The 24,941-nt window shown below is 41.6% G+C and overlaps 1 protein-coding gene across 2 annotated transcripts in view; it reads left to right on the forward strand.

Moving 5' to 3' along the window:
- Nucleotides 1-15,948: 15,948 nt before the first annotated feature.
- ADAMTS2 (ADAM metallopeptidase with thrombospondin type 1 motif 2) overlaps nucleotides 15,949-24,941 on the forward strand; it is a 169,123-nt gene continuing 160,130 nt past the window's right edge. The window contains exons 1-2 of one of the 2 annotated variants that reach the window (XM_051793541.1): nucleotides 15,949-16,120; nucleotides 17,052-17,413. In XM_051793541.1, the coding sequence (XP_051649501.1) occupies nucleotides 16,033-16,120; nucleotides 17,052-17,413 (450 nt within the window). In that variant the 5' untranslated portion in view covers nucleotides 15,949-16,032. Of the gene's footprint in view, nucleotides 16,121-17,051; nucleotides 17,414-22,743; nucleotides 23,473-24,941 lie in introns of those variants that run through there. The other variant, XM_051793542.1, reaches the window with a different exon arrangement.

Genomic DNA, 24,941 nt, shown 5'->3' on the forward strand with positions numbered 1-24,941 from the left:
AATTCGGTTCTGGGCAGCTCAATAGCAGAAATGTGAAAGGAATTTAGAGAGAACCAACAAAAATGATTAATAGGCAGGACAATGTATGTTCTGCAGAACAATGAGTAGCACCAAGGGGACAGTCCTGAAGCCCTTACTCAGCAAATCTTGGGTGATCATCATCTTCCAGAATCTATTCCTATTCTCAGCCCAATAACTAATATAATTAGTGTTCAGATGAACAGGTAATGAGGACAACCAAAAGGGAAAGAAGGTTGAAAGACAGGAACTGACAACTCAAGTAGGAAGACATAAAATTTCCCATGGAAAAAATCTGCATCAGCATCAGGACAGGCCTGAAAGAAAACCAGAACACTTTATCTCTAATTTCCTATTCCATAAGACAAAAACTTGGTGAATTGAAAGATAACAATTTCCAGGACACCTGAGCCTTGCAAGGTATTGCCCTTTGAAAATTCGTTTATAGCTGGTATTTTCGGTGTCTATTTCAGCATCAAGTACATGTACTTCAAAATAATTTTTTTCCACTACTGTTGCATAATTTATTCTTGAAATTATTTTTGTCACTTGTCACTAAAAGCCTCAGCAATTCAATATACTTTTCAACAATTCCTTTACTAAGCACAATGATACAAGAGGAACAATTGCCATCTTTTGTGATGTGAACTATTTGAATCTGTTAATGATTCCACTGTCCATACACAATGTTTTAAACACAGGGAACTAGATAAAAATCATGCATTCCTGGAGGATGATTTTAGGTGACTAGGAAGCTGAACATCTGTTCTGTAGGTGAACAGAATGGCAGCTAATCTCATATTGCCAGTGTGTTTGTTCCCAACCTTTTTGTTTGATGCTTGGCTGTGTCTCGGCGTGGATGATGCAAACGGCATCTTTTGAGGAGTAAGTGCACACAAGTCTTCAAATCATGGGCAGGGCTGATTTAAAATCTTTTGCCACAAGTTGATGGTGCCAGCTGTTGGGAAGTGCTCACCAGTAGCCATATGTTGTGAACGAGATAAGCAGTTACTGTGTGTCATGCAGGATTTACACTGAACAGGAAAAGCTTGTGTTTTTAAGATAGAACTCCTCAGGAAAAGTACTATCCCACTGACTCTGTACACCAGCTATTAGAGGGCATTGTTGCTAATAAATACCAGCAGCACTACTTTGCAGTAAAGTAAGAGGTCACTGAGCCAAATAACAAAGTCACTGCATACCCTTGGGTTACAATTCCACGTCTCTGCAGGAATAACTTACACCAGCAAGAACTGGATGGGGCTGTGTTTGTGTTATTGTTATTTCTGCCTCACAATTGTTGTTTTCATTGTGACTGAGCCCTCAGCCATTTGTTAACAATTTAGTTTTTTTCTCAGAGGTGTGGCAGAGAATGCAAGCTGTTTTGGAAGAAAACAGTTGGAACAAATTACTTTGATTGCTCTATAGAGTTAATCAGGATGCCAATAAAAACAGGAGTCCAGATCCAGGCTGTGTTCCTACAATAGTGAGAGGTAGGGCCAGAGGGTCTTTGTGGAAGTTTTCTCTGTGTTATTCTATGAGGTTGGCGAGAGCTGTGTGTCTCGTGCTGTTGCTCCACCAGCCTCCATTAAAGTGAAGCACAGGCTTGCTGAACAGCTACTTCTTGCTGTTTGTGAGCCTTTAATATCCTTTACCTTCACAGGAGTTTTAGGTTCCCTCTCACTCCCTGACGGTTGCGCGCTTCTGATAGATAAAATCAAATGTTTTAATGCACAGGGCAGAAACTGTGCACAAATGAAATGCAACTGAAAAAGAACATCAATCTCACAGGGGTCTCCCTTTCTTCTAATGCAGAAATATAAATCAGCTTCAAGACAATGTTCTGAAGGCCTTGAGCAGCCACTTGGAGGTGAGAAAATATGGGGAAATTAATATTCTGCTTGCTTTTACTATGGAACACAGGATTTGGGATTATAATGTGGGATGTTCTGTATTATAGAGGATATCTAGCAACCTTCCCAGTAACATAATCTTTACAACAGTAGCTTCCAACAAATTGTGAAGACTCTATGAACAATTTTTTTTCCTGTTAATATTGCAGCATGGCCCATACAGAGACTGAAGACTCACTACTCAGTTAAATGCCACTGCAAACAATTGCTGGTGACAGTGCCTATTCTTATTCTCCAACCATGTGCACATCTCCCTTGAGCTGTAGGAGAACTTCATCTAGTTAATATGCACAAGCAGATGCCCTGCTGAGTTGCCTTTAATCTGTCTCGTGCAAGGCCATGGGCCTTGCAGAGGATCAGTGCAGTCATATAATGCTTTCAAAGAGCTGACTGACCATAGGATGCAGTTTCAACTACTGAGTTACTTTCAGAGGTATAGAAAGTATTTTTATTTGGGTGTGTGTGCTGACAGAGATGTACAAAGTTATTGTAAATGGAATAATAGATACTGATGAAGCCTTGTAGTCCATGAGGAAGACTATGAAACCTCATGTCTTTTTATTTTCACAAGTGAAGAATTCCCCCCCCTCCGCAATAACTATTCCTTGCATTTGGTATAAGCTGGGGACTTGTTTAATAAACAGCTCATAAAGAGCTGTTGAATTTTGTATTTTGCATTCATAACATTTCTGCTTATCACTTTAAATATTCAAATGGATTAGGGAGGAAACAATGGCTTTCCATGCAATCAAATCCTTTGAATGAGTGTTTTTATGGGAAGGGGTTGTTTGGGGGCTGTGATCAGATAGCAAAGCCTGGATTTGTTGTATTTTGATGGAAAAGAATTGGGTTGTGAAGCAGTTTGCCATTGCCTTGAAGAAGTCCAAGAACATCAGAGTGTTGGACTCTTCAGAGGACATACATGGCTTTTCTGACACTCTGAAACAGGATCTGAGCTATGCTCAAAATCTAGCTCCCTGTGTAGGTGCAATGGACTCCTAGAAACCAGTGCCAAAAAAGCCCTCAGAATGGGGACACATTCTAATCACATGACACTGAACCCCAGCCATGACCAACTATTATACTTTTGAACTGTTACCTGCAGTCCTGTGCTACTTCACCTGATTAGATTTTATTTTGAGGTTTCACATAAACAATTACAGAACAGTTCAGAATAAGAAGCTAAAAATGGTTGTGTCAGGGATAGCTCAAAAATTCTTTTAGATAGTTACAGAAGAAATTCCTCTCCCATCCTTCTGAAATGTGATCATTACAATAACAGATATTGCAAAAGAAGGCATCTGTATCAACACCTCCTAACATACATGAATGGAAATACTGACTTTGCCTATTATTATTATAAAGGTTGTTATTTCTGCTAATAAAATGTTTCTTAAGCTCCACAGCTAGATGGGTTTCCTGTGGAATTGTCTAAACCCTTCCAATAAGGCCACCTTTCCCAGGAAATACAGCTCCAGTTACAGTCGTATTGAAAAAAGGCCAAAGAGGCCAGAGCAGAGCACACATTTCCTCCTCATACGTGGAATGCTGAATTATTGCTGCCATGCAGTGCTTGGGTTTAGAACGAATTTGCAGTGGGAAGCTGATTGCAGCAGGACCAAAGGGCATGGAGACAGACTCCTACACACTTTTGCCACTCAAACCCTTCCTGCCCCACATATACAGAGCACTTAAAACTGCTCTGGGTTCTTGTCTCTTTTCCAAAGCCCACAGGCTGCCTCGCCCTTCATCTTCCTGAATTCTTTACCATTTTCTGGCAGCCATCTGCTGTGTCTCAGTCGGAAATGTCTGCTCCTCTGTCTTAATTTAAAAAAAACCCAACATTTTCTTCCAGTTCTTTTGGAGAGCAGTGCACAGCCTGGGATGTTGCTCACTGTGAGCTGTATCTTTGTCTCCATAGCTGTAACTGTGTGCAGAGAGAAAATGGGCAGATGTAAGATCAGCTTGCAGAGTAAAAAGTGGATGAGTCTCCAAACAATCCTGTATTCAAACCCAAATTGATTGCTGAACTTTCAGCTCAATTTTAATTTCCCTTGATGCCATATTTTTAAAATAAATATGCACAGGGTTTGGGTTTTTTTTACTGGTATTATCCAGGCTCCTATTACTGCTGTTGCCAGGATGTTCCAAGCAGCCACACGGTGTGTATGTGAGAGGTCTCAATATCTGCAGATTGGTTACAATAACAATCTCTCTAGTCCCTCAGTTTAAACAATTTAAAATGTCATGTCAGGAATGAAAAGATATTAATCACTGCACAGCTAAAAAGAGTTCCTAGGAAGGAGACTGATATTATGGATTCAGAAGCCTTTTGAATAAGATGGGGATGGACCTGAGGAGAAGACAACCTTTGCCTTGAAAGCTCAATTTAGCAGATGTGAGATCCTGTAGGCTCTGAGTGCAAGTCCATGGAGCTCAACTTCTCTTCTGTTTTTTAAGAGAAACACCATGTAACACACAGGAGCAATGGCTAATAAAGGGTAACATTTAGGTACCTTGGGATAACTGAAATATAAAATGAAGCAAAATAGTTTCTTTTCAACATAAGTGGCATTTTGTTTAAGCAGCATTTAACGATTGTAACAGCAGGGATCAGCTTTTCTCTTTCATAATTAGCCCTGTTAGGGTGAAGACATGCACATGATTGACCTTGAAACAAGAATCAATGTATTTTTTTTGCTTTTGTGTGTGTTTTCCCTTTTTAATTTCTTTCCTCATTTGGGCAATATCTAATGTGGTGTGATATCTAAGAAAGGATTGAATGCAGATGTTTAATGTACGTTGCATGTTCTTTCACTGTTCTGATATACCAAATTACCAAACCTTGTAACAGTGAACAAATATTTATCCAAGTGTAACACAGATTCATTATGGTGATGTTAGACTATGATCTGAGGTAATGATTACATGGTCCATTGAGACATGTTCTATTCTTGATTTTTTAGCTGACCTGCTGTATGATTTTAGGCAAGTTATACCATTACTCCCTGCCAGTCCTTTTATTACCATGTTTATCATGGCTTGTTTATGTAAGTAGTAAGATATTTACAAAAGAATGAGTCATTTACTGTATTTAATAGGATTTAGCACAATATGATCTGGTCTTGTTTGAATCTGCTTGGCATGAAATAATTACTTATAATCATGACTGTTAATCCACTGCAGTTGCCAATGTCACATTTTCTTTAGGCAATCTGTACATTAATCCTCTCTTACACTGATACTGTCATAATGATATTAAAGTTGTAAGAGGTTGAACTGCAAAATTCAAATCTGGTTATTTAATAGCCTCAGAGAGCTTTGAGAACTATTTGGTTTAGGCCTTAGTAAAAATCAGAGGAATGAGAATATCAGTTTTTGTAGTAACACTGGTCATCAGTAGCTCAGGTTGCTTTTCAATCCTTCCTCTGGTTTGAGGGCAGAAACTTTTAGAACTTGTCAGATATTGCCCACCCTCTATTTTTGATAAGATTTAAATTTGTTTTGAAGATTATTTTTTTTTTCCCCTCCTGCTTGCAATGTACAACTAAATATAGGAGAGTATCAACTTCATGAGAAGCTTCAAGTTTGTACAATACCTTAGTCTGTGCTAAAATTGCAATTAAAGACTGAAGCCAGATGGAGCACCATCAGTAAACAAGACAGAGGTAACATTGGAATAGCAAAATTTCTATAGAAACTCAGAAAAAATAAAAAAACTCTTTGACTTAGAAACCTGAGTAACCTTGGAAATGATAGCACTTTAGAAATACTTAGCCTGGTCATAAGAAGCATTTGCTTTTGTTTCTTCTCCCATGGAACATGGCCATGATGTAATGCCAACTGGAGGAAAAATACAGTAGATTTCTTGAAGACACTAAAAACCAGCTGTTTTTCCCTTGTCCCTCAGAACCAGGATTGTTCATATTTTTGATACATACATATCCAATAGCAAATAATGTTGGAATAATGACTTAGAATGAAGGAGTCATGGAGGTGGTATTTGCAACTCTCTAGGAAGAGGTTCCTTTTCCATGTGGACAAAGTCAGATTTGTGTATGAATTGTGCTCCAGCTGCATTTCCACTTTTGCTCTTGATATAACTTCTTTCATAATCAGCATAATTTACAGTCAGACTTATTTCTTCTTAAGGCAGATCCTACATATATTTTTGCACTCTATGTGTATATGAGAAGTCTCATGATTACCATCATACTAAATTATTAATTTAACTACTGCCAGTTGACATGATAAGTATGACATTTCTATAGAATATTTCAAACGTGTTTCTAAGATAGGTTACAATTCAGAAGAATATTTAGCTCTTGCTAAAATATTTCACTGGAGTCACTTTTAGAACCAAAGGAGCTGATGTCTGTTCCTTAGTTTGTGTATACACAGCCACAGGGAAGGCAGGTTTTACAAAGGGAAGGTGCAGAGATTAAAAACTGATTAGTTTTAAGAATCCTCCCCAGAATCACGCACATGGGTAGATGCATATTGTCCAGAACATGTACTTCTTCCAAAACCTGCCAGGCACAGAATGAAATCCCTTTTATGAGGACAGCTGGAGAGTTATGCAACTTCAGGAGGATTATGCAGATGTGTATACGCTGTGAAGTTGCCTGATGGATTACGAGCCTGTGTAGGTTTGATTTAAAAAGCAAAACAACTTAATTCTCTTCCATAGTGAATGGAATGTTTCCAGAGGGGGCCAGAAGCCTGGAACCTACAGAAATGAGAGAGTCTGATGGATGCATAGGCCTATTTTGGTGTCTTCAGTCGGGCAAATGATGAGAGACTGACCATGTTTAGGCAGGGCCTGTGTTATTCTGTACTCTCTCTGATGGAAGCTGTTCTCAGGCTCTGCAGAACATGCCCAATGCTCAGTGTGGAAAGACTATTTGTAAATTAGTCCTATTTAAATCCTTTTGTAATATGCCGCCTAATGAAGATGGATATTTTACACAGTTCTATTGAACTGTAAAACATTAAGTAGGCATGCTCTACCCAGAATTGCATCAGTTGTAATTAGCAGGTAGATGTCATTTTACCTACTGTTTCATTGGAAAAGTTTGATTCTGTTTGTACTCAGGCACTGCCCTGGCAGAACTGAGTTGCCACAATCTTCAACATTTGCAAACAGGAATGCTAGAGGCAAATATGCAAAGTGAAAGGCACAGCTATTTCTGGTGGCTGATGGCTCTGTCCACTCAACCACAACATGCCTTCAAGCTGGAGGAATCTGCAGGGAGTCCTGCAGGTCCCTCGTGCTGTTTCCATAAATGCTCTGGAGAAACGAACGGGCCTCACACTCGTGAACTCAGATCAGAAACCAGAATTGTTCCTGCTTTTACAGAGTTCATCTTTGACATGGACAGGATGCACGGACCACTTCTGAAGTTCAGTAATTCATGTACTGCCTAAAGAAGACAGAACCCAGAAGTTATTTCAGGTGGAAAAGGTTGTCAGGGAATGCAAAGCACATGCACTTTGATCACTGATACAGTGTCCCTTATGTAGTATCACATTATTACCATGAGCATGAAAACAGATCTATAAAATACTACGCTGCAGTTGATTAACTATTCTGAAACTCAAGCAGCCCCAAACCCCCCAGATTACCACATGATGTCTGAGGAAATAAACTGTAGGATATCACATTTAGTAGATATACTACATTTTTTTTACCTGCTTCTGTATTTGGGAATTCTTTGCTGTCGGACTATGAAATGCACCTTATATAATTGCCCAAAACTACAAGTTAGAGGCAGGGATGCTGTAAGCACAGCAGGCTGAAATGATTCAAAAACGCATTGTCAGTAGGTGATTCTGATTGTATTAACATCCATTTCACATGAGGGTCACAGCTCTGAGTTCAGTGAATTTACTCTTGATTTATATGTCTATAAAGGACAGGAACAATCATAAGATACTCCCTGTGATACTCTGAAATCAATACAAAGAACCAAAGAACAAGGCAGGCTGCTAACAAGCTTTCAGGTCATGGACTGAGCTCTGCAGTCTACTTGTCAGCCATTGGTTGAAAGTGGAGCAAAAACCAGTTATAAATTTGTTAAACGTTAAATATCTGTTTGAAAGTGATTTTATTACTTTTGAGAAATGAAAAAGGTCATTAGAAACATCCAGATTTTCCCTTTGTTCCCTTGGGGTACTGAAATGCCTGATGTGTGATTAGCATTTTGCTGCACCAAGCCAGCTTTCTCAGCTTCGGATTTTAAGGTGAAAATTATTTCTTATTATGCTTTCTGAATGTGTTTCCTTAAATTTCCATTTCCGTGAACTTGCTCTATTATTTCCACTAAACTGGACCTTCTCAAGCTGCAACCATTCTTTTTGTGTGACATAGGGCCTGCTTACCCAAGTTATAGCTCTTCATATTACAGACTAGACCCTGACATGTCATTTGAAGAATAAGCTGAAGAGGGGCCAGAAACATTTGGTTGTTTTACTGCATGTGTTTCAATAATAGCCCTGGGCTTACTAGAGATTTTCCATGCTATTTTCCTTTGATGCTAGTGTGACACAATTTACAGTTCACTCCAGGAGTGCCAGCTCACACTCAAGTAAGTTTTGTTCTGGGATTAAATAGAAGGCAGGGATGGGATTCAATTTCTGCACAATAAAAGTGAATTGAAATTATTCTATTCTTAATCCTTATCTCAAATTTTTCTGAGTGACAAATGATGTAAGAGACTTGCTTTTAAATATTCCTGAAGAATCCCTTCCCTCGTTCCTGAATTAGTGAAGGATTAGGTAAAGTTTCCATGTGCAGTGCCACATCATTTGGCAGGTTTGGAGACTGGAGCTAAAGGAAATGTAAAATCCACAATTTTAACATAACTCTCTTTCTGTAAGGTAGAAAATGCACATTCTCAAAAGTTACCCATTTCCCAACAGCCTGAGAATTGTTGTCCTTTATCCTTCAGTCACTGTGATTGTGACCTTCTCCCTGAGTTGGCAGTTCTCACTGAGTCAAATTCCATGAACCTTCTGAGCTTGTTTAACTCGAGGCTGCAGATATTCCATATTGGATAAGATCCCAGTAATCTGCTGTGCTTTTCCTTCTGTGTTACTTATACACCGAATCGGCAGCTACAGAGATTCTATCATTTCTGTGACTGATGGAAAACCTCTTAAAATACAGGGGCCTGGACAGCAATAAATTTTTCTTACCCTAATTTGTACGGCCTTCTCTGATCGAGCATGGTGAGAGCCTATGAACTCAGTATTTCTGCCACTGCTTAAAGCTTAAACTCATCTCTGAAGATGCAATTATTTACGGTTTTCTCCCTTTCAGCTTTATGGCTCCCAGCAAACATGATTAAGGGAGAAAAAAAAAAAAAGGCTAAGTTGCAAATGCGCGGCATCTCTCGAGGAGGCAGCGTAGGCGGTGAGAAGGGAGAAGGGAATTAGCTTGAGACTTCTGTTGTTAAAGAATATAGTTGTTCAGATAAATTGTTTGTAAATGTGAAGAATAAATACTATTTGAAAAGTGTGCCTACGAGTAATAGGTAATGATTGCAGACAGGATTTTTTTTTAAATGTTATGCAACCTGTTAGGATTTTAGGATGGAAGTCCTTAGTTTTCTATTTGTTTCACCAAACTGCTGTACTGAACTTTGTACTTAGGGAGATCACTTTCTTCACTGTCTTACTAACTCAATAGACCTCAGTCTCGGCTGGACCTTCTAGGCATTACTTCAATACAAATATACAAATAATGATTCTGAAGCTGGAAGATCTCCCGATCTATTTTAAATGGGTATTTGTTTTCAGTGAAGATATAAATTACTAAGATGTCCTATTATCAGAGTTGCAGCTGTGAAACAGGCAATTGGAAAGTAGAATTTGTTTTATTTGAAGGGAAGAATTGAATCTGTATTTGAAGAGATAATTGAATCTGATGATCTTGATAAGGCTAATTTAAAAAAAAAAATCTCATGCTTCTTAACTCTGTTTTGGGAAAAATTCTACTTTTTGGTTGTACTCAATTAGATTTTTAAATAAGTATTTCAGAGACATTTTCTAGCAGTTCTAAGGAACTGCTTTTCTAGTAGTTGTAAAGAACACTTTTTATGTGTATCTTTACTCACTGAAACAATGCCTACGCTGAACAATCAATTAATGTCAACAGTGGGTGAATCAGTAAAAATGAGTGGTGTGGTTTTTCTGGAGGGTGAAGAAATCTGCATGGCTGAAATGCTTCTGAGACAATTTCTTTCTAGCAGAACAATTTGTGAGTACGGTTGGTTGAAACTGCTCCATCGAAATTGTTTCTCAACAATAATAGTATGTTGACTAGAAACATGCTTTTCCTCCAGAAATGTGTCTTCTGGAAGATGCTGATCCTTCTCTTTTTAAAAAGTCACAGTGCCCAAAGCAAACATATTTCGGCCGAACTTGCTAAATATTTTTCAGGGAAAGTGATGTATAGCTAGATTTGCACTGGGAAAAAAAATCCCAAACCCTTGATTAGGGCCTAGTTCATCTAAACTTCCTTTGTAGGTAAAGCAGAGAGGAAAAGTGATTTCCAAGAGAGTGACAGATCTTAGGGCCATCAGACTTTTATTCTGTCTCCAGAATTGCACACATCTGAACTTAGTGGCTCGCCCAAATTTGTGGCATAATAAGATGTTAGATAAGGTCTGTCTTTCTGTCAGGATGGAAGCATGTTGACAGGCAGGATAGGAATGCTTCATTGTCACTCCCTGTGTACCTGATGTTTCTGAGATTTCAGACCTTAGGAGAGTTATTTTGGCACCAGATTAACATGAACAATATAATGAAGGGTAGAACAGTATTGAAAAGTGTTTGGTTCACTCAGTGTCTCTAGTTTCTCCCCTCGAAATAGGTATCTCATAAAATGGAAAGGAACTGGTTAGTAGCAAATGAGAATTCTTCAAGAGGGAAATCAAATGTCCCAGTACTAATTAGTTGAAATTAAGATCATTCAAATATTTATATAGGGAAGGCAAGTATTCCGGGAACATGCTGGGATAAATCACACGGCTGGAATATTAATAGCCAGGCAATAAATCTGCACAGGAAGAATCAAGGTGAAAATGTAGGGGAGGGACTGTACTATTTATCAAAACACAATTATGCCAGCAGGTAAATACAGATAGTTAGTGAAAGAAGTGGTAACAATAAAACTTTATGTGTTATGCTGACAGAGAAGGGGAATTAAGGGGAAAATGTTAAGGGGAATTAGGATGGAACATCTACCATGGGTCACAAAATCAGGACAAAGTGACTGAACCAAATAATGAAGGTGCTGAAGGAAACTTGGATCCATCCCCCCAGTTCTGCTACTTCCTTCCCTGGCTCCGAGTGCAAACTCCCGTGTGTACAGTTCAGGTGCAAGGCTGTGGTCAGGCAGAAGCTCTGGGCCAGAGCAGAAGGAATTTGAACCTGTGTTATCAACGTGTATAGACCCAAGAATGTGCCCACAGCTGGTCCCTGTGTGATCAGCATCTGGCAAATTAATCTCTTGGCCTGTCCTTTTTAGTGCCTCAGGCTGCAGGTATCCCAGCAGTGACACACAGATCAAGGTTGGGAGGAGCCTCTACTGCTCTGTTCCACCTTGGAAGACTGCACATCTGCATCTTAGACAGGTAAAGGGAGAGTGAAGTCTCGTAGTCCAACAGGGACAGACCTCAAAACATGTAACTCCTGAAGTTTTTTTGTCAAGTTCCTTAAGGCCCTGAAGTTCCGTAGCATGTCCCGTGCTACCCCTGGCTTGGCAGAGTCATCCAAGTCTCCTAAGGAGTCTGGGCACTTTGAGCATGCCTAGGAAGGGCTGAGGAGCTGGTTTTCATAAATCTCAGGATGGGCAGGCAGAGGGCATGCCCCTCTTTTATACGTTCAATCAATGGTTTGCTGTTGAAGGCAGGATTTTATTAGTTACCAATCATAGATTTTAATGTTTTGTATTATTACCTAATTTCTTACTTCAGGAATCAAAGTGACTAACCTGGGTACTACTGCTTTAATTTAGTTTCTTGTCACTTTACTTACCTTAGAATATTTCTTTGGCACCTTTTAAAAAAGGGAGTGGAAGTGAAATTTATAACAGGAGCTTGATAATTTGGTAATTTATTAATTGTTACATTGGTCTATTTTTTGTGTGATGGATTGTTTCATTACTGGGCTAAAGTAAAGGGGAGAAAAGGCAGGACTTCTCCAGTTTTAATTACTGCTCTTTAGCATGCACTGCTTCAAAATCAGCATTAAATACATGCTTTTTTTTCCTAGGTAGTATATCATAGTGCCACGTAATGGCAAAAGGGTTCAAACAATATGAAGCCTGGAAATGCCAAGTGTGAAGGAAATGAACTGGCACCCTATTTTAATTTTAATTCTTTTTTATTAAGCTTTATAATATTGCATAGCCACAAAGTATGCATAGCAGCTAAGGGTGAGAGCAAAGACAATCATCTGCATGAGAAACATAGTGCAGGTAACACACAGTCCTTGTGCAGACAGGTACAACATTCTCCATCAGGAGGCCAGGATTGAGATCTCTTCTTTTGGGAACCTCTAGCCTGAGAACTTGGACTACTTTGTGTCATGAAGGCTGTAAGCAGCCTCTAAGTCACCTGCTCAGGTGATGATGTGCCCTCAGCAGAAGGCACAGTGCTGCAGCCCAGCATCTCCCCTCACAGCCCCCCTAATGTAAGGAAAAGAGTGATTTTCCCTTGAAAACAGCGAGGTCTTAGAAATTTCAAATGCAAAGTTTCTCATTGCAGTGAGCAGTTATAAGTGTGGTATTTTGAACACCTTCACAGCAGTGGTTGAAGATTTAAGCTTAGGATCTTTTCATTTTCCTAAGCAAAATTAAATGTTGTGAGAACATCTCCAAGGGAAGGTCTGGCTGCAGTTTTTGCAGACGTACCCTAGCTGGAACAGGAACAGATAGCACAAACTTGGTGAGGACTAGAAGATCTGTAAATCCAAGTAAATGCTCTGTCGATCTGTGCTGAACTTCACATCGGTTCAGTTACAGGGCTGTTTGTACCTCAGCTTGTTTAAAGCTGCTTTGGGTATTTCAACATGAGCTGCTAGAACACTTTTCCTTCAGCCTGGGTACTCATTCAGGACACACAGAGGACCGTTTCCTCCTTTCTATATACCTGTATCCAGTGAAGGCAAACATCTGTGTGATTGTAGTTGTGGCTGGCAGCAGCCCAGCTGTGCCCTCAGAATCAAACTCAGATAGTGCACAGTTGCACTATCTAGTCCTCCTCCCTTCATTCCAATAAATAAGTATGACCTTACTTCATTCACATCAATTAATTTAGAGGTTCATGGACTATAAGTAATGCAGCAGTCCTTACGTTTCACATTGACTTTTTCTAGTTAGTTCTAAAAGGAATTGAAACATCTTGCTGGAGCCAGCCATGGCAAGGTCCTACCAAGGAAACCCAGGCCACAACCTTGACTACCTGTGTCAAGAGTTCTAGTCCAGGAAATGGGGGAGAACTAGTTTTGATGAGGATATTTCCCTGAATTTCTCTGCTATAATGGTGTAAGAGTAGGGATGTAAGAACTCTTTGAATTTCACTCCTCTAGGCTCTGTGGTGGTTGGCATGCTCTGGACCACCTTCTCAGGGTCAAACATGGATCCATTTTTCCTCTTGAAGGATAATGGACCCATTGCTGTGCCATGTGGCACATTCTCAGTTGGTCTAAAAATTGGCGCTGGGAATCTATTGCAGAAAATCTTGGCTCTGCTCAAGTCAATGGCAAAACTCTCACTAACTTCAGTGGGGGATCAGGATTTATTCCAGCGACTTCAGTGGAAGCACAGATTTTAACAACGGCATATTTGGCTCCATTGTTTGACACTTGTTCTCAGTTTAGTTTTGTTTAACGTTTTAAAGAAGGTTATAAAACAGTCCCTCCAAGCCCTGGAGCCCACAGAGTTTTGTCCACGTATGATAAGGTAACAAATGTGCACATAGGACTTGGTTTCTGTATAGAAATAAACTACATGAAGGCAGTTACTGCTTCTTTTTGTTTATACCATTACTCTGCAGTACAGCTGTTATCCATATTAAAGCATGTTTTCTAACCTCCGGTATTTTCAAGAGTAAAAATCCATCTTAATTAGCAGAAGTATTGGCTGGATTGTTTTGTGTTTCTATAACCTACTCTGTGTCCTTGTTTTTTTCTGGATACATGATGTACAAACAAGAACTTTGATTTCAGATATAGAGGACCATCCCCTCTCCCTTTCAAGTTTATATGCAGAAGTTATTTCAATTTGAGCAGGATGGGATGGATGGAACATAAAAAAGCCACATCATCAGCTTAAAATACAAGTCCAATAAAAATGAAGTTGGAACTTTACCAGCTGTGTACTGATGGAAGTATATGAGATTTTAAGTAAGAGAAGCTGCTCAATATGGACTCAAACCCAAAAGAAAACAAAAAAATGAGCCAACAGAAAACCAAACCAAAAGGAAGAACTGGGAGAAGCCTGGTGCAGATAGCAAACCCAAACAGAGGTCATTTGAAATGATAAGTAAAGGGATGTTTGAATGCAATGTACAAACTGATCTTCTCCATTATTCAGAATAATCTTTCTCATTTTATTCTTAACCTAAAAAGTGGGAAAACCAAACCAGAACTTCAAACCAAGCAAGTAGAAATCAGGTGCTGCCATAACTGACCAGAGCTGGGGTCCATAAAACCTCATCATGGGCAGTGAGCAGACTGGCTCGCTGTTATTTTATTTCTATACCCTTCACCTGTGTCCATAATGTAGGGATGGAAGGTAATAACTGGACCTTTAGTCAAAAAGGAGCAAGAATATTCAAGGATACTCAGGAAAATTCCTTGGCAGAGGACCAGCTTCCCTCAGGAAGCCATTGCATGCGGATTTCCAGAGGGGTATACACATGCAGGTACGGTGTGAATCAGCCAGTGGCAGGTAAGGCCATGGGGCTGGCAGGGCCAGTGGGAGCATGAGAAGGGCTGATAGGATTCTGCAAGGTTGAAGAGTAAAGTGATGAAAGCAGCAGATGATCCAAGTAATGAAACAGCTGAGTAAATACATACATTATCTGAAGGGAATAAGCGATATGGCATTTATCCTGGCCATATGGAAACAAATATAACTTGTTTTTTTCCATAAAGGCCACTCTTGATTCTTTAATAATTTAAAAAAAATCTTCTTCTATATCATTTTAAAAAATGTTCTCTTATATCTTATTTATAGTATTCCTAAACACTTTCAGGGTCTATCTCTCTAATTGCAGATATTTAATATAAGATGGCTTTGCAGCAAGTAATTTCAGTCTTATTAGCTAATAGTCCAAACAATTTTTCGTGTGAAATGGCTGCTTAGAGTTAATTTATGGGATCAGATAATGATCTCTGATTGTTGCTTGCCTCTGCTGATGGCACTTTTTCCATTTGGGTCTTTGCTGTCAACTGGAAACCAAGACTCCAACAAAACTCGCATCGAGGTGCTCTAAGTTTCCCTTATCTGTCTCTGGTGTTCCTTGAGCACCAGTGGATGCACAGCCGGGAGCCGGGACGGAGCAGCCCCCGGAGCTCGGCAGCGACACGCTGCCCCAACGCCCGGGGGTCCCGAGCTCGGCGCGGGGGCGTTTCTTTTTTGCCTCAAAAACCGCCTTCTGTCAAGTCCCGTCCCCGCCGCCGGCCCCGTCCCGGAGCGGGGGAGCGACGGGCGGTGCCGGCCGGGGAAGCCCGGCGGGGGCGGTGCGGGGGCTGCCCCGGCGGGGCGGGCGGTCCCGGCCCCGCTCCCCGCGGCCCGTCCCCGCTCCCCGCGGCCCCGGCTGCGCCGTGTGGCAGCGCCTCTGTCAATCAGCCTGACTTCACTCCGCACGCCCTGTGCTTCCAGTACTATACCCCCGCCGCCTCCTGGTGTCTCTGCTTCGCTGCGAGCCGGGAGCGCGGCCGCCACTGCCGCTGCGGCTGCGGCTGGGCGAATGCGCGGGCGGCGGGGCGCGGGGCAGCGCTGAGCGGCGCGGAGCGGGGCTGCCGCCTGGCCCGCCCCGGCTGCGGGCAGCCCGGGCGCCGGCCCCCGCCTCGGGCCGGGGCCGCCGCGATGGACCCTCCCGCGGGCATCGCCTGCGTCCTGCTCTGCTGCGCGCTCGCCCTGCCCGCCGGCGCCCTGCGGCGCCCCGGGGACAGAGGTAGGTCTCCGCCGGGACGCCCCTCTCGGGGCTGCTCGCCTTTGCCCCGGTGCCCGCCAGCCCGCCCGTCCCAAGTCGCGGCTCGTCGCCCCGCGGCTTTCCGCTCCCCTTGAACTTCTTCTGCGGCTACTTTTTGCCGGGTTTCCAGCTGTTTCCTGCAAGGGGCAGGCGGGGACGGGGAGCGGGAGAAGGGACGGGGCAGCGCCCGGCGGTGACAGCGCTGCGCTCGCAGCCCCGCGCCGCCCGCTGCCTGCCCCGCGGAGCGGGCGAGCCCCGGAGGGCAGGGCGCGGTGCCTGGAGTTCCCCGTGCGGGATGAGACACATGGCAGCTGGTCTGCCTCCTCCTCCTGCCCCGGCCATCGCCTCCGTCCAAAACTCCCGGGGTTCCCGCAGAGACCGCTCCCGATCCCTGCCCGTGGCGTTCCCATCACCGCTCGACCCATCCCCGCCGCACCGGGGGTAGTTTGAGGGACGTGCCTTTTCCTTTGCAGACTTGCCACCTGCAAACCCAGCCCCTACCCCTGTCCCTCTGAGCAGTCCCGAGGCGGACCAGCGCCCTCGTCTTCAACTCTGTCCGCCCGGGTAGCCCCGAAGTCCCCGAGGCGACTGGGTCCCGGGCGGGGTGGGCTGGGGTGCGGGGTCCCGGGTGGGTGGCAAAGGGTAGCGGGACCTCGCTGCAAGGGCAGGAGTGCGGGGTCCCGGCGGGGTGGGGAGGCTCACGCTGCCGTCTGGTGTTTTGAGGAGCAAAAGGCAAGTTTGAATGAACTCTGCACACTCCATGCAGGTGAACGAAGTGCCTGCACAGAGTGCAGTGTCCATCTGCCTTATGTAAGTGTCTGCTGTGCTAATGAATAATGGAATAAAAATCCCGCGGCATCAGGATGTGTTTAGTTCTAGTATCTCTGTCCTCTCTTGCTTTCTTCTTGTAAAGATTCGATTCTGAGGAATATAGAGGAGTACAGCCTTGTCATCCCCACCAGCACCGATTCAGAGGGCAGGTTCCTATCCCACCTGGTGTCTGGACCGCCAAAAGGACGTTTCAGGAGAGCAGTGGAGGACTTGCAACGTGAAGTAGCAAATGAGCAAATATTTTACAATGTCACTGTTTTTGGAAGAGAGTTTCACTTCAGGTTGCGGCCAAACTCGAGGCTCGTGGCCCCTGGAGCAACAGTTGAGTGGCAGGAGGACTCTGAGGAGACTCACATTGAACCTCTCTATGGGAATTGCCTCTATGTTGGGGATATCACTGACTTGCCAAATGCTTCAGTGGCTATCAGCAATTGCGATGGGCTGGTAAGTTACTTTTGTTATTATATCAAAGATAATTATATTAATTTCCTACAGCCTTTAAATATAAAATGTGTGGACTGTCAGAAACTCACACCTCATATGGTAACTGTGAATGCAAATTAACTAATGTTCTCTTGTGTGGGAATAGCTGCGCTGCACCAGGCGCTGCTTTACAGACAGTGGCACTAGAAGTTTGAGCACATGCTCTGAGGTAGCTACTCTGGAACAGAGCAGCTGAAACCAGGATTTATGTTGATTTGTGGTAAAGTTGCTTGAGGTGTCTGATGCTCTGAAGCAGAGGACGAAATGGCAAGTTCTCGGCATCCTCGTCCACTTCGCACTTCCAGCCTGCAATGGGAAATGTTAGGAAGAGTTAATCCCAAATAATGGGCTGGACAGCCCTGGAAACAAGTTTCATAGGTAAAATATGGTTTTGCCTTGGAAAATTTTAATTTATTCCGAGTCTGTTTTCATGGATCTTTCACTCGGAGAGTTTCATTGCCTAATCAAGTGATTGATGGAAAGTTGCAGAAGAGTTTGAGTTTTATATGCAAAACAGCTCCCTGGGATATATTTTGCAAGGCTGTGTGTTTTAAAACTTGCTGCAGCTTCCTGTTCTGGAGTGCATGTTCAGCAGTCAGATTATCACTGTTTGTCCCTGACATCTTAAACTGTCATACTGTCATTTGAGCAGTAATTACTGCACAGTAATTTGTTTAGTGAGAAAAGAGCTATATTTTTTTATAATGAACAGCTTATCCAGCCAATATTTCCTTGCTATAGCCTTTAGAGTTCATAATTTTGAGATTGCTTAATTGTAATGCATTCTGTCTCTGCATAAAGGGCCAGTAGGAGTCAGTTGTATTTCTATTTATTTAGTCATAGGAAGTTGTTAGTTTGCTGTGCCAAGAAGATGACATGTATGGGGATAGTATGTTGGCTGCCTGAGAATGGAAGGGAATCAAATGCTTTTCCCCTTAGTCTTTCCTTCCCTGCGGTCTCTCTCAGCCATGTGCATTCCTGTTATGAGAAGCAGGTTTTAATGTTGCAGTTGTTTGATGTGGACAGCTGGCTGAGGGCAAGAGGAGCACCAGGACTGAGCAAGAAGAGCAGTTCAGAAAGCAGAGTGTGAGCCTGCAGTCCTGCCTCAGGGGGGCAGGCAGAAGTTCTGTGCTCTCCCCATACTTGGCACAGATCGTTTAGTGTAAAAGACAAAATTTACTTGCTCAAAAATTAATTGCTCTTTACTTTTAGAACTGAGGAGGAGCCAAAACTCTTCTTCCTTGTTCATCTGTGCTGAAAGGTGGAGGAAGATCCTGTTGATGGCTGCTGCTTGCCTTGTGCTCTCCTCATCAACACAGGTGTTGACTGTAAGGGCAGTGGGGGAGCTTGTTCCTTCTTCCTTCTTGTGTTCACCTGAGTATGAACTCCTTATATTTAGAGAGTTATGATAAAATAGAACAGGGATTAAAGCCAAAGTATGGGTAAGACTCTAAAGGTCCAAGACCTCATGCTGCATGTGAAAATGACAAAGGGTTTATGAAATGCTGCTCTGTTTGAATTTTTAAGTAATTTCTCAAACACAAACAAATGAAGCCAGGTCTCAATTCAGTGGCACTCACAATTGGCTGGAATTCAGAAAGATACCAAAAGAATTGTAGTTTTCAACCTGTGTGCACAGCCTGTGTGTCTGCCTTTTCCCAGCACTCCTATTTCATTAGAGGAAGCAGGAGAGTTGGTCTGGGAGCTGCCACATTCCAATCTGGATGTCAGGCTGATTCTTTCATGGCACTACAACTTCTGTGGTTCTGCTAATACCTTTGGCAAAGGATTGCTGCTTCCTCCATGTATATCTACAAGGTAAATGCTGCAGGGCAGAGACATGTACTTTTTTGCCCAGGTCACTGAAGCCTTCCTGCAGGAAGCATTACCTCAATACCTTTAAGCATCTGGCAGTAATGATTTCCCTGAGATTGTGCAGTAAATCTGTTGTAGAACAACAAATTGAACTCCAATCCCTTGGGTACTATGTTCTGTCTCTACCCATTCCCTCCATCTCAGTTTCTTTCTTTCTTGTGGGGCAAGAATATAAAACAGATTGTCTATAGAATTACACAAACTCCAAGAAATTATACCAATGGTTCTCCAAAAGCCACTGCTCCATGGACAGCAATAATGAGCAAGTAACCCACTGAAGTTAATACTGCTCTTAACTGTCTCTTCATTTACTTTTTTATTTTTTGTGTTTGAAAGGAATATTGAAGAATCTTTGGAGTGATATATCACCAGCAAGACATTCTTAGAGACCACTGGGCTCTATGCTTTTCTCAGGTTTATTGGCATTTTGGATGTGAATTAAGACATGGACAAGGCTATTCCTAACTGGTTTTCTACATCAAGTTTTTGCCTCACACATAGTTTACTTCTGTGGAGGAATTCTGCAGTATTATGGATTTCTTTTTTTCAGTTACCTGACAATATACACACCATGGCCAGTGTGACATACCTCAAGTATTTCCACCTCTTTTTCCAGGTTACTCTGGAGACAGGGGTGGTGGAGCTGTCTGATAACTGAGTTGTCAACTGACAAGTCTTAGAGTTATTTGTTATAAACTTGTTTCTTTTAATTCCTAGTATTTTCTTGAAGTGTTTGCTTTTGAAGGTGGGTTGACATCTGTCTATGCTTCTGGTGGTCTTCCAGCTTTTGCATCAGACATCAGGGATGAAATCATACTGGAACTGAAGTTTCCTTCTTTGATCTTTACATTGCAAACTTTTGTTGATTGAATCTGGTTTAAGTCAGCGAACGCATCTGTTACCTTGCCAACTGATGTTATTTTCTCTGAACATCCCCTTTGGTTTGCACTTCACTACCAACTGTGCCTTATTTTCCAATCTTTGTCAGTGAAAAGTCTGGCTGGTGGAATTGGTACTGCCAAATGAGAAGTTGTTGGAAGGCATTTACATGAAAATGTAAATTCTGTGAAGGAATTTTTGAACTGTACTATAAATTCTGAAGGTTTGTTGCCCTGATTGAGGAGATACACAGTTAGTTTGGGTACTCATGTTTTTCTCTATCAGAAGTCCATGACAAAATTAGTTTTATTGACCTAAAAATCAAATCTGAGACAGATGAAGAGAACAACTGAAGTGTGCAATCTAGATGTGTTTTCAGAGCTGAAATGGATCTTTACAAATCATTGGAAAGTTGAAGCTAATCAATAACTTTTTTAACAGCTCTCTGAATTATGAATGTGACTTTTACCATATTAAAAAAAAGTTTTGTGAAAGCTTTCCTACTTCAGATAAAAATGTTCTGGACACCTTGTTATCATCTTGGTCAGCCTGACAGCCTTCAAACTAGTTCTCCACTGAGTGGGCAGAACAATCATGGTCAGCTGTTTGTGGCCTGCAGTCTATTGTGGAAGGTATTGCACTTTGAGTATGTTCTTGGTCCTTGGCCAGATTCTTACTTGTGGATGCAGTTGGAGCATAAGGGAGCTGGCTGTCCTCTCCTAGGGTTGTGAAGGAGAAGTGGTTGGAGGCTCTGAAAAGTGCCATAAAAAAAAAATTAGAATTATATTAATCCTTCCAGATTATTGCCTGAACTACGGGAACTCCCTTTCTTCGTCTCAGCAGATGAACCTGCTATTGTAGACAAACTCTTTATACATGTGGATTTCTGATTTTTGATAAATATTTCTGCAGTGCTTGAGGCAGATGTGCCAAAAATATCTTCTTCAGGTTGACAGGATGGCAGTATTTGGTTGTGGAAATTCAGAGACATGAATTTCTCCCAGTCTCCTCAGAACATTTGCAGTTTGTGAGCTAGAATGTGTGAGCTTAGACACAAGCAGGTATAGGAGAAACACAATATTAACACCATGTCTGAAATGGATAAGGAACACGTGATTAAATTGGTCTGCAGTGCAGAGTCAGACTCACTGACAGGATCCTAGAAGACTGAGGATCACAGCTTCAGGATGAACAGCCAGTATGATCTGGCACCCATGGGAGCAAATGAAGGAACATCAGTTTCAGTAACAAAACAGGATGTCCTAGTTCTACTTCATTAGTATAATCCTCTTCCTTTTTTAAAAATTAAAAGATCAGCTGCCCAAAAATTTCACTATATTATCATTAAAATGCGAAGTTGTTAGAAGTAGTTATATAGAAACTGAGCTTTTCAAGACGTCAGTGGTTGTGTGTTTTCTTAATAAGCTGTCAGCATTACATGTCTGGAGGTACCAAGCCATAGTCACCTTATGAATAGAGTGGACTTGTTTCTTCTTATTTGGTGAACTAGGCATGGTTTGCTCTACAGCATTTCAGTCTTCACTGTGTGCTGTTATAACCCTCCCAAACTGTTTGAGAGAAGCCTGATGGCTGGCTGCTTGCCCAGATGCTGTTTCTTCTAGAAATGCTTGGGACACCAGCAGTGCTTTTTCAACTCATGCCCAATGCTAACAATATCTGTAGCCCTGGGCTGACCTGGGTGGGTTTGGGCTGATCCACTTGTTTTACTAACCAGTCATGGATCTTCAGGAACTGGCTGGTGCTTTGGCTGCTGTCAATGTAAGTGCATGTCTGTCAGTTGTCCCAAGAATTTGTTATATATTATTTGTATTAATAGTGTTGCCTATTTTAAATCAGAGAATAGATTTTTGTTTTCAGTTTTTATTTTACAGGGATGTATTCATATAATCTAATTTGTAAATTGTAAATGTAAAAGCTCAGCTTCAGGGTCAGTCAATGGTGCTTACTAAGAGCAGTTTCAATTACCCATGTCAAATACCCACCTTTCTCCTTCCTAAGGGAATATTTCCCCCCTCCCTCCTGCAACCTTCCCTGCATTCCTGAAGATATTTAAAAGCATTGTGAAGTCTATACTTATTTAGTAGTAGTCCTTCACTTTTAGAATGAGCTTGAGCTCTTAGAAGTCATTGACTTTTAAGGTTATATTTTTATATACCTTCCTGACAGAGTTGCTTTCTTGGAACAGGCCACAAAGTTAAAGTTGAATATAACTCTCCTTAGGTGGAACATGTAATTTACCTGGGTAAGAGGGGGAAGGAACTGCTCACAGCGAATACACCAGAAGGCAAACATGCTTATATAACTGTTATTTTTCCTTTTGGACATCCATCTCCTGCTTTCATATGGATTTACAATTTAGTTTTGTTTCTTTTTTATCTGGTTTTTGGATTAAGCTGGTTTGTGATGTAGCAAAGAAGCAGAGCTTCAGGTAGCACAATATTATCTTCAAAGTCTGGTCAGGTTGAGTGTCTGACAGTTAAAACAGATGTCTGCTACAAATAATTCCAGTAATCCATTTTTTGTATGCTAAGTTCTTAGCATTTACATTGTGATCATGTTGCATATATTTTTAGTATATTAAAATTTGGCATATATATTCTCTTAATTTGGGAGCATTTTCTTTGTAAATTAAACCAAAATCAAACCAAAGTTGCCATCTGTTTTTTTTTTTTTTTTTTTTTTTTTTTTTTGGTCTTTTGGATGAGTAGGACTGTAATACAGTGGCAGGAGAAATGCAAATATTTCCTGTGACACAGTGTGGAACAAAATGTAAAAGTCATTCTTTTTAAGAAAACAGCATCCTTTCCTCTGCAGATCATCAGAGTGGGATCACCATTAACCCTTTTTGAAAGGTCTTTTGAATTCTGCTGGGGTTTCTACGTGTCCAAGCCAAGTATGTATGTAAATTCTAGCACAATCAGAGTCTGACTGCACATCCCAGCTACACACATAATTTTAAAGACTTGTGTTGCCTGACAGAAAGCAATGGAGCTGTTTTGATGCCTAACACTCAAGCATGTCCACAGGTTTTCACAGGACAGACTTTGCTTTGTAACCCATTATCTGGGTTTCTACTGTGCATTTCCTTGGACAGCCTAGTTGGACAGCCCCTTCTGTTATGTAAATTGCACAGACTTCCCCTTTTAAAAGTTACAGTCTGAAACACAGGGAGTGTAAACACTATGATTCAGCCTCTGACTGGAGTAAATTATCCTCTACTGTCCTTAAAAGAGACTCTATCATCAGTAAGTATTTTTTTTTCCTTTGCATCTTCTGTGCATGGATCATCTCACATTTTATCTGAGAGCAGAGTAAGTAATTTTCTACATCATACAGGTGGACACCATCTGGTCAGAGTCTCCTCAGGCAATCAAAACTGGTATCTTTGTGGTATGTTGTAGGCCTTTGGATAAAATATAGGTATTTCCTTATGTCCTATTTGACCTTCTGTTGCATTGTCCTCATTGTAGTAGTATCTATTCTGTTGTTTTCCAACCAGAATATTAAACTATGTACGTCCAAGAAAATGTTCCTAATGGCTTCTTCTGCTTTCCATCTTGAAAGATCCAAATATAGGAACTAATTTCGTTAAGGTCATAATTAATTTCTGGGGTAAGCAGAACATCTATTTTGAGAAGTCTGTCCCTCCTCAGCTTCCAAAGGTGTGTCCTTTGAAGTGTGCTATTGGCTTACTTAGGTACCAGCTCTCTTGTTGTGTGCTGAGGTGTTCCAGTGTTCTCTGAGAACTTCAGACTCTTGCAAACGGCAAGGCATTCCCATATTTTGAGTTAGTTACTTGTTTACTGTCTGCTGCAGAAGGTTGAAAAATACTTTTTTGGATCAACCAGGATTCCAGCAGTTGCATGGAGCAGGACCTTTTCTCCACAGATCACAGTAGTATTTTATTCGACCTACTTCTGAGCACTTTTTATTAATGGAGACTGTGGCTTTGTAAGCAGGTCATGCCATTACTTAATTGCACACTAGGACATTTCTCATACTGGGTCTGATTAAAACAGAACCAGGGAGCAGGTCTTCAGCCTCCTGTAGGGGTTGCACAACCTACATTTGCTTCCTGTGACAGCTCTGATGTGCACACCCTCCTTTTCGGATCACCCTCTCCCTTTATTGCTTTCTTTCTTCCGAAGTTTCAGTAAGTTCTTTAACACATCACATCTGGTTTCTTTAGCCCCTTTATCTGTGTGTGTTTTAAATTCGTCTTTGTTTGCAGAGTCTTGACACAGCGGGTTCCCAGTTTTAATAGTCTGCAAATGAAAGGCCCACATTTCACACGCTATTTTCAGCGCTGCTCCATTAAACTGTAACATTGAAAAGAAGAGTGTCCTCTTCAAGTGCAGAAGAGCATTTTGCTTCCTCATATCTAAATCACAGTTTCTGTCACAGATCCGAGTTATTCCCAGGTCTCAAAACGTCTGGTACTTTCTTCAGATCTGGAGTTCTCAGAGTCATAAGTGTGAATCTCAGCACTAATGTTTTTGCTTTTTCTTCTAGGTAACTGTTTTCTGTTTAAAGTAGGTGTTTTAAAGTCAGAGTTTCCCTCAAGGAAAAGGCAGAGATGCCAGTTCTCTTTCTCAAAAATCACCAGGCCAGTGAAAATCATCCCAAGTATGTTGTTTTGAAGGTGTCATTTTACAGTACAGATGAGTTTCTCTTACCACCTCGTGTGTGTGTCTTGTGTGCACTTCTGAGAGAG

This window comes from Manacus candei, unplaced genomic scaffold (genome assembly GCF_025592945.1).
Source record: "Manacus candei isolate 608988 ecotype Guabito, Panama unplaced genomic scaffold, ASM2559294v1 h1tg000037l, whole genome shotgun sequence".
In the NCBI taxonomy this organism is placed as follows: Eukaryota; Metazoa; Chordata; class Aves; order Passeriformes; family Pipridae; genus Manacus; species Manacus candei.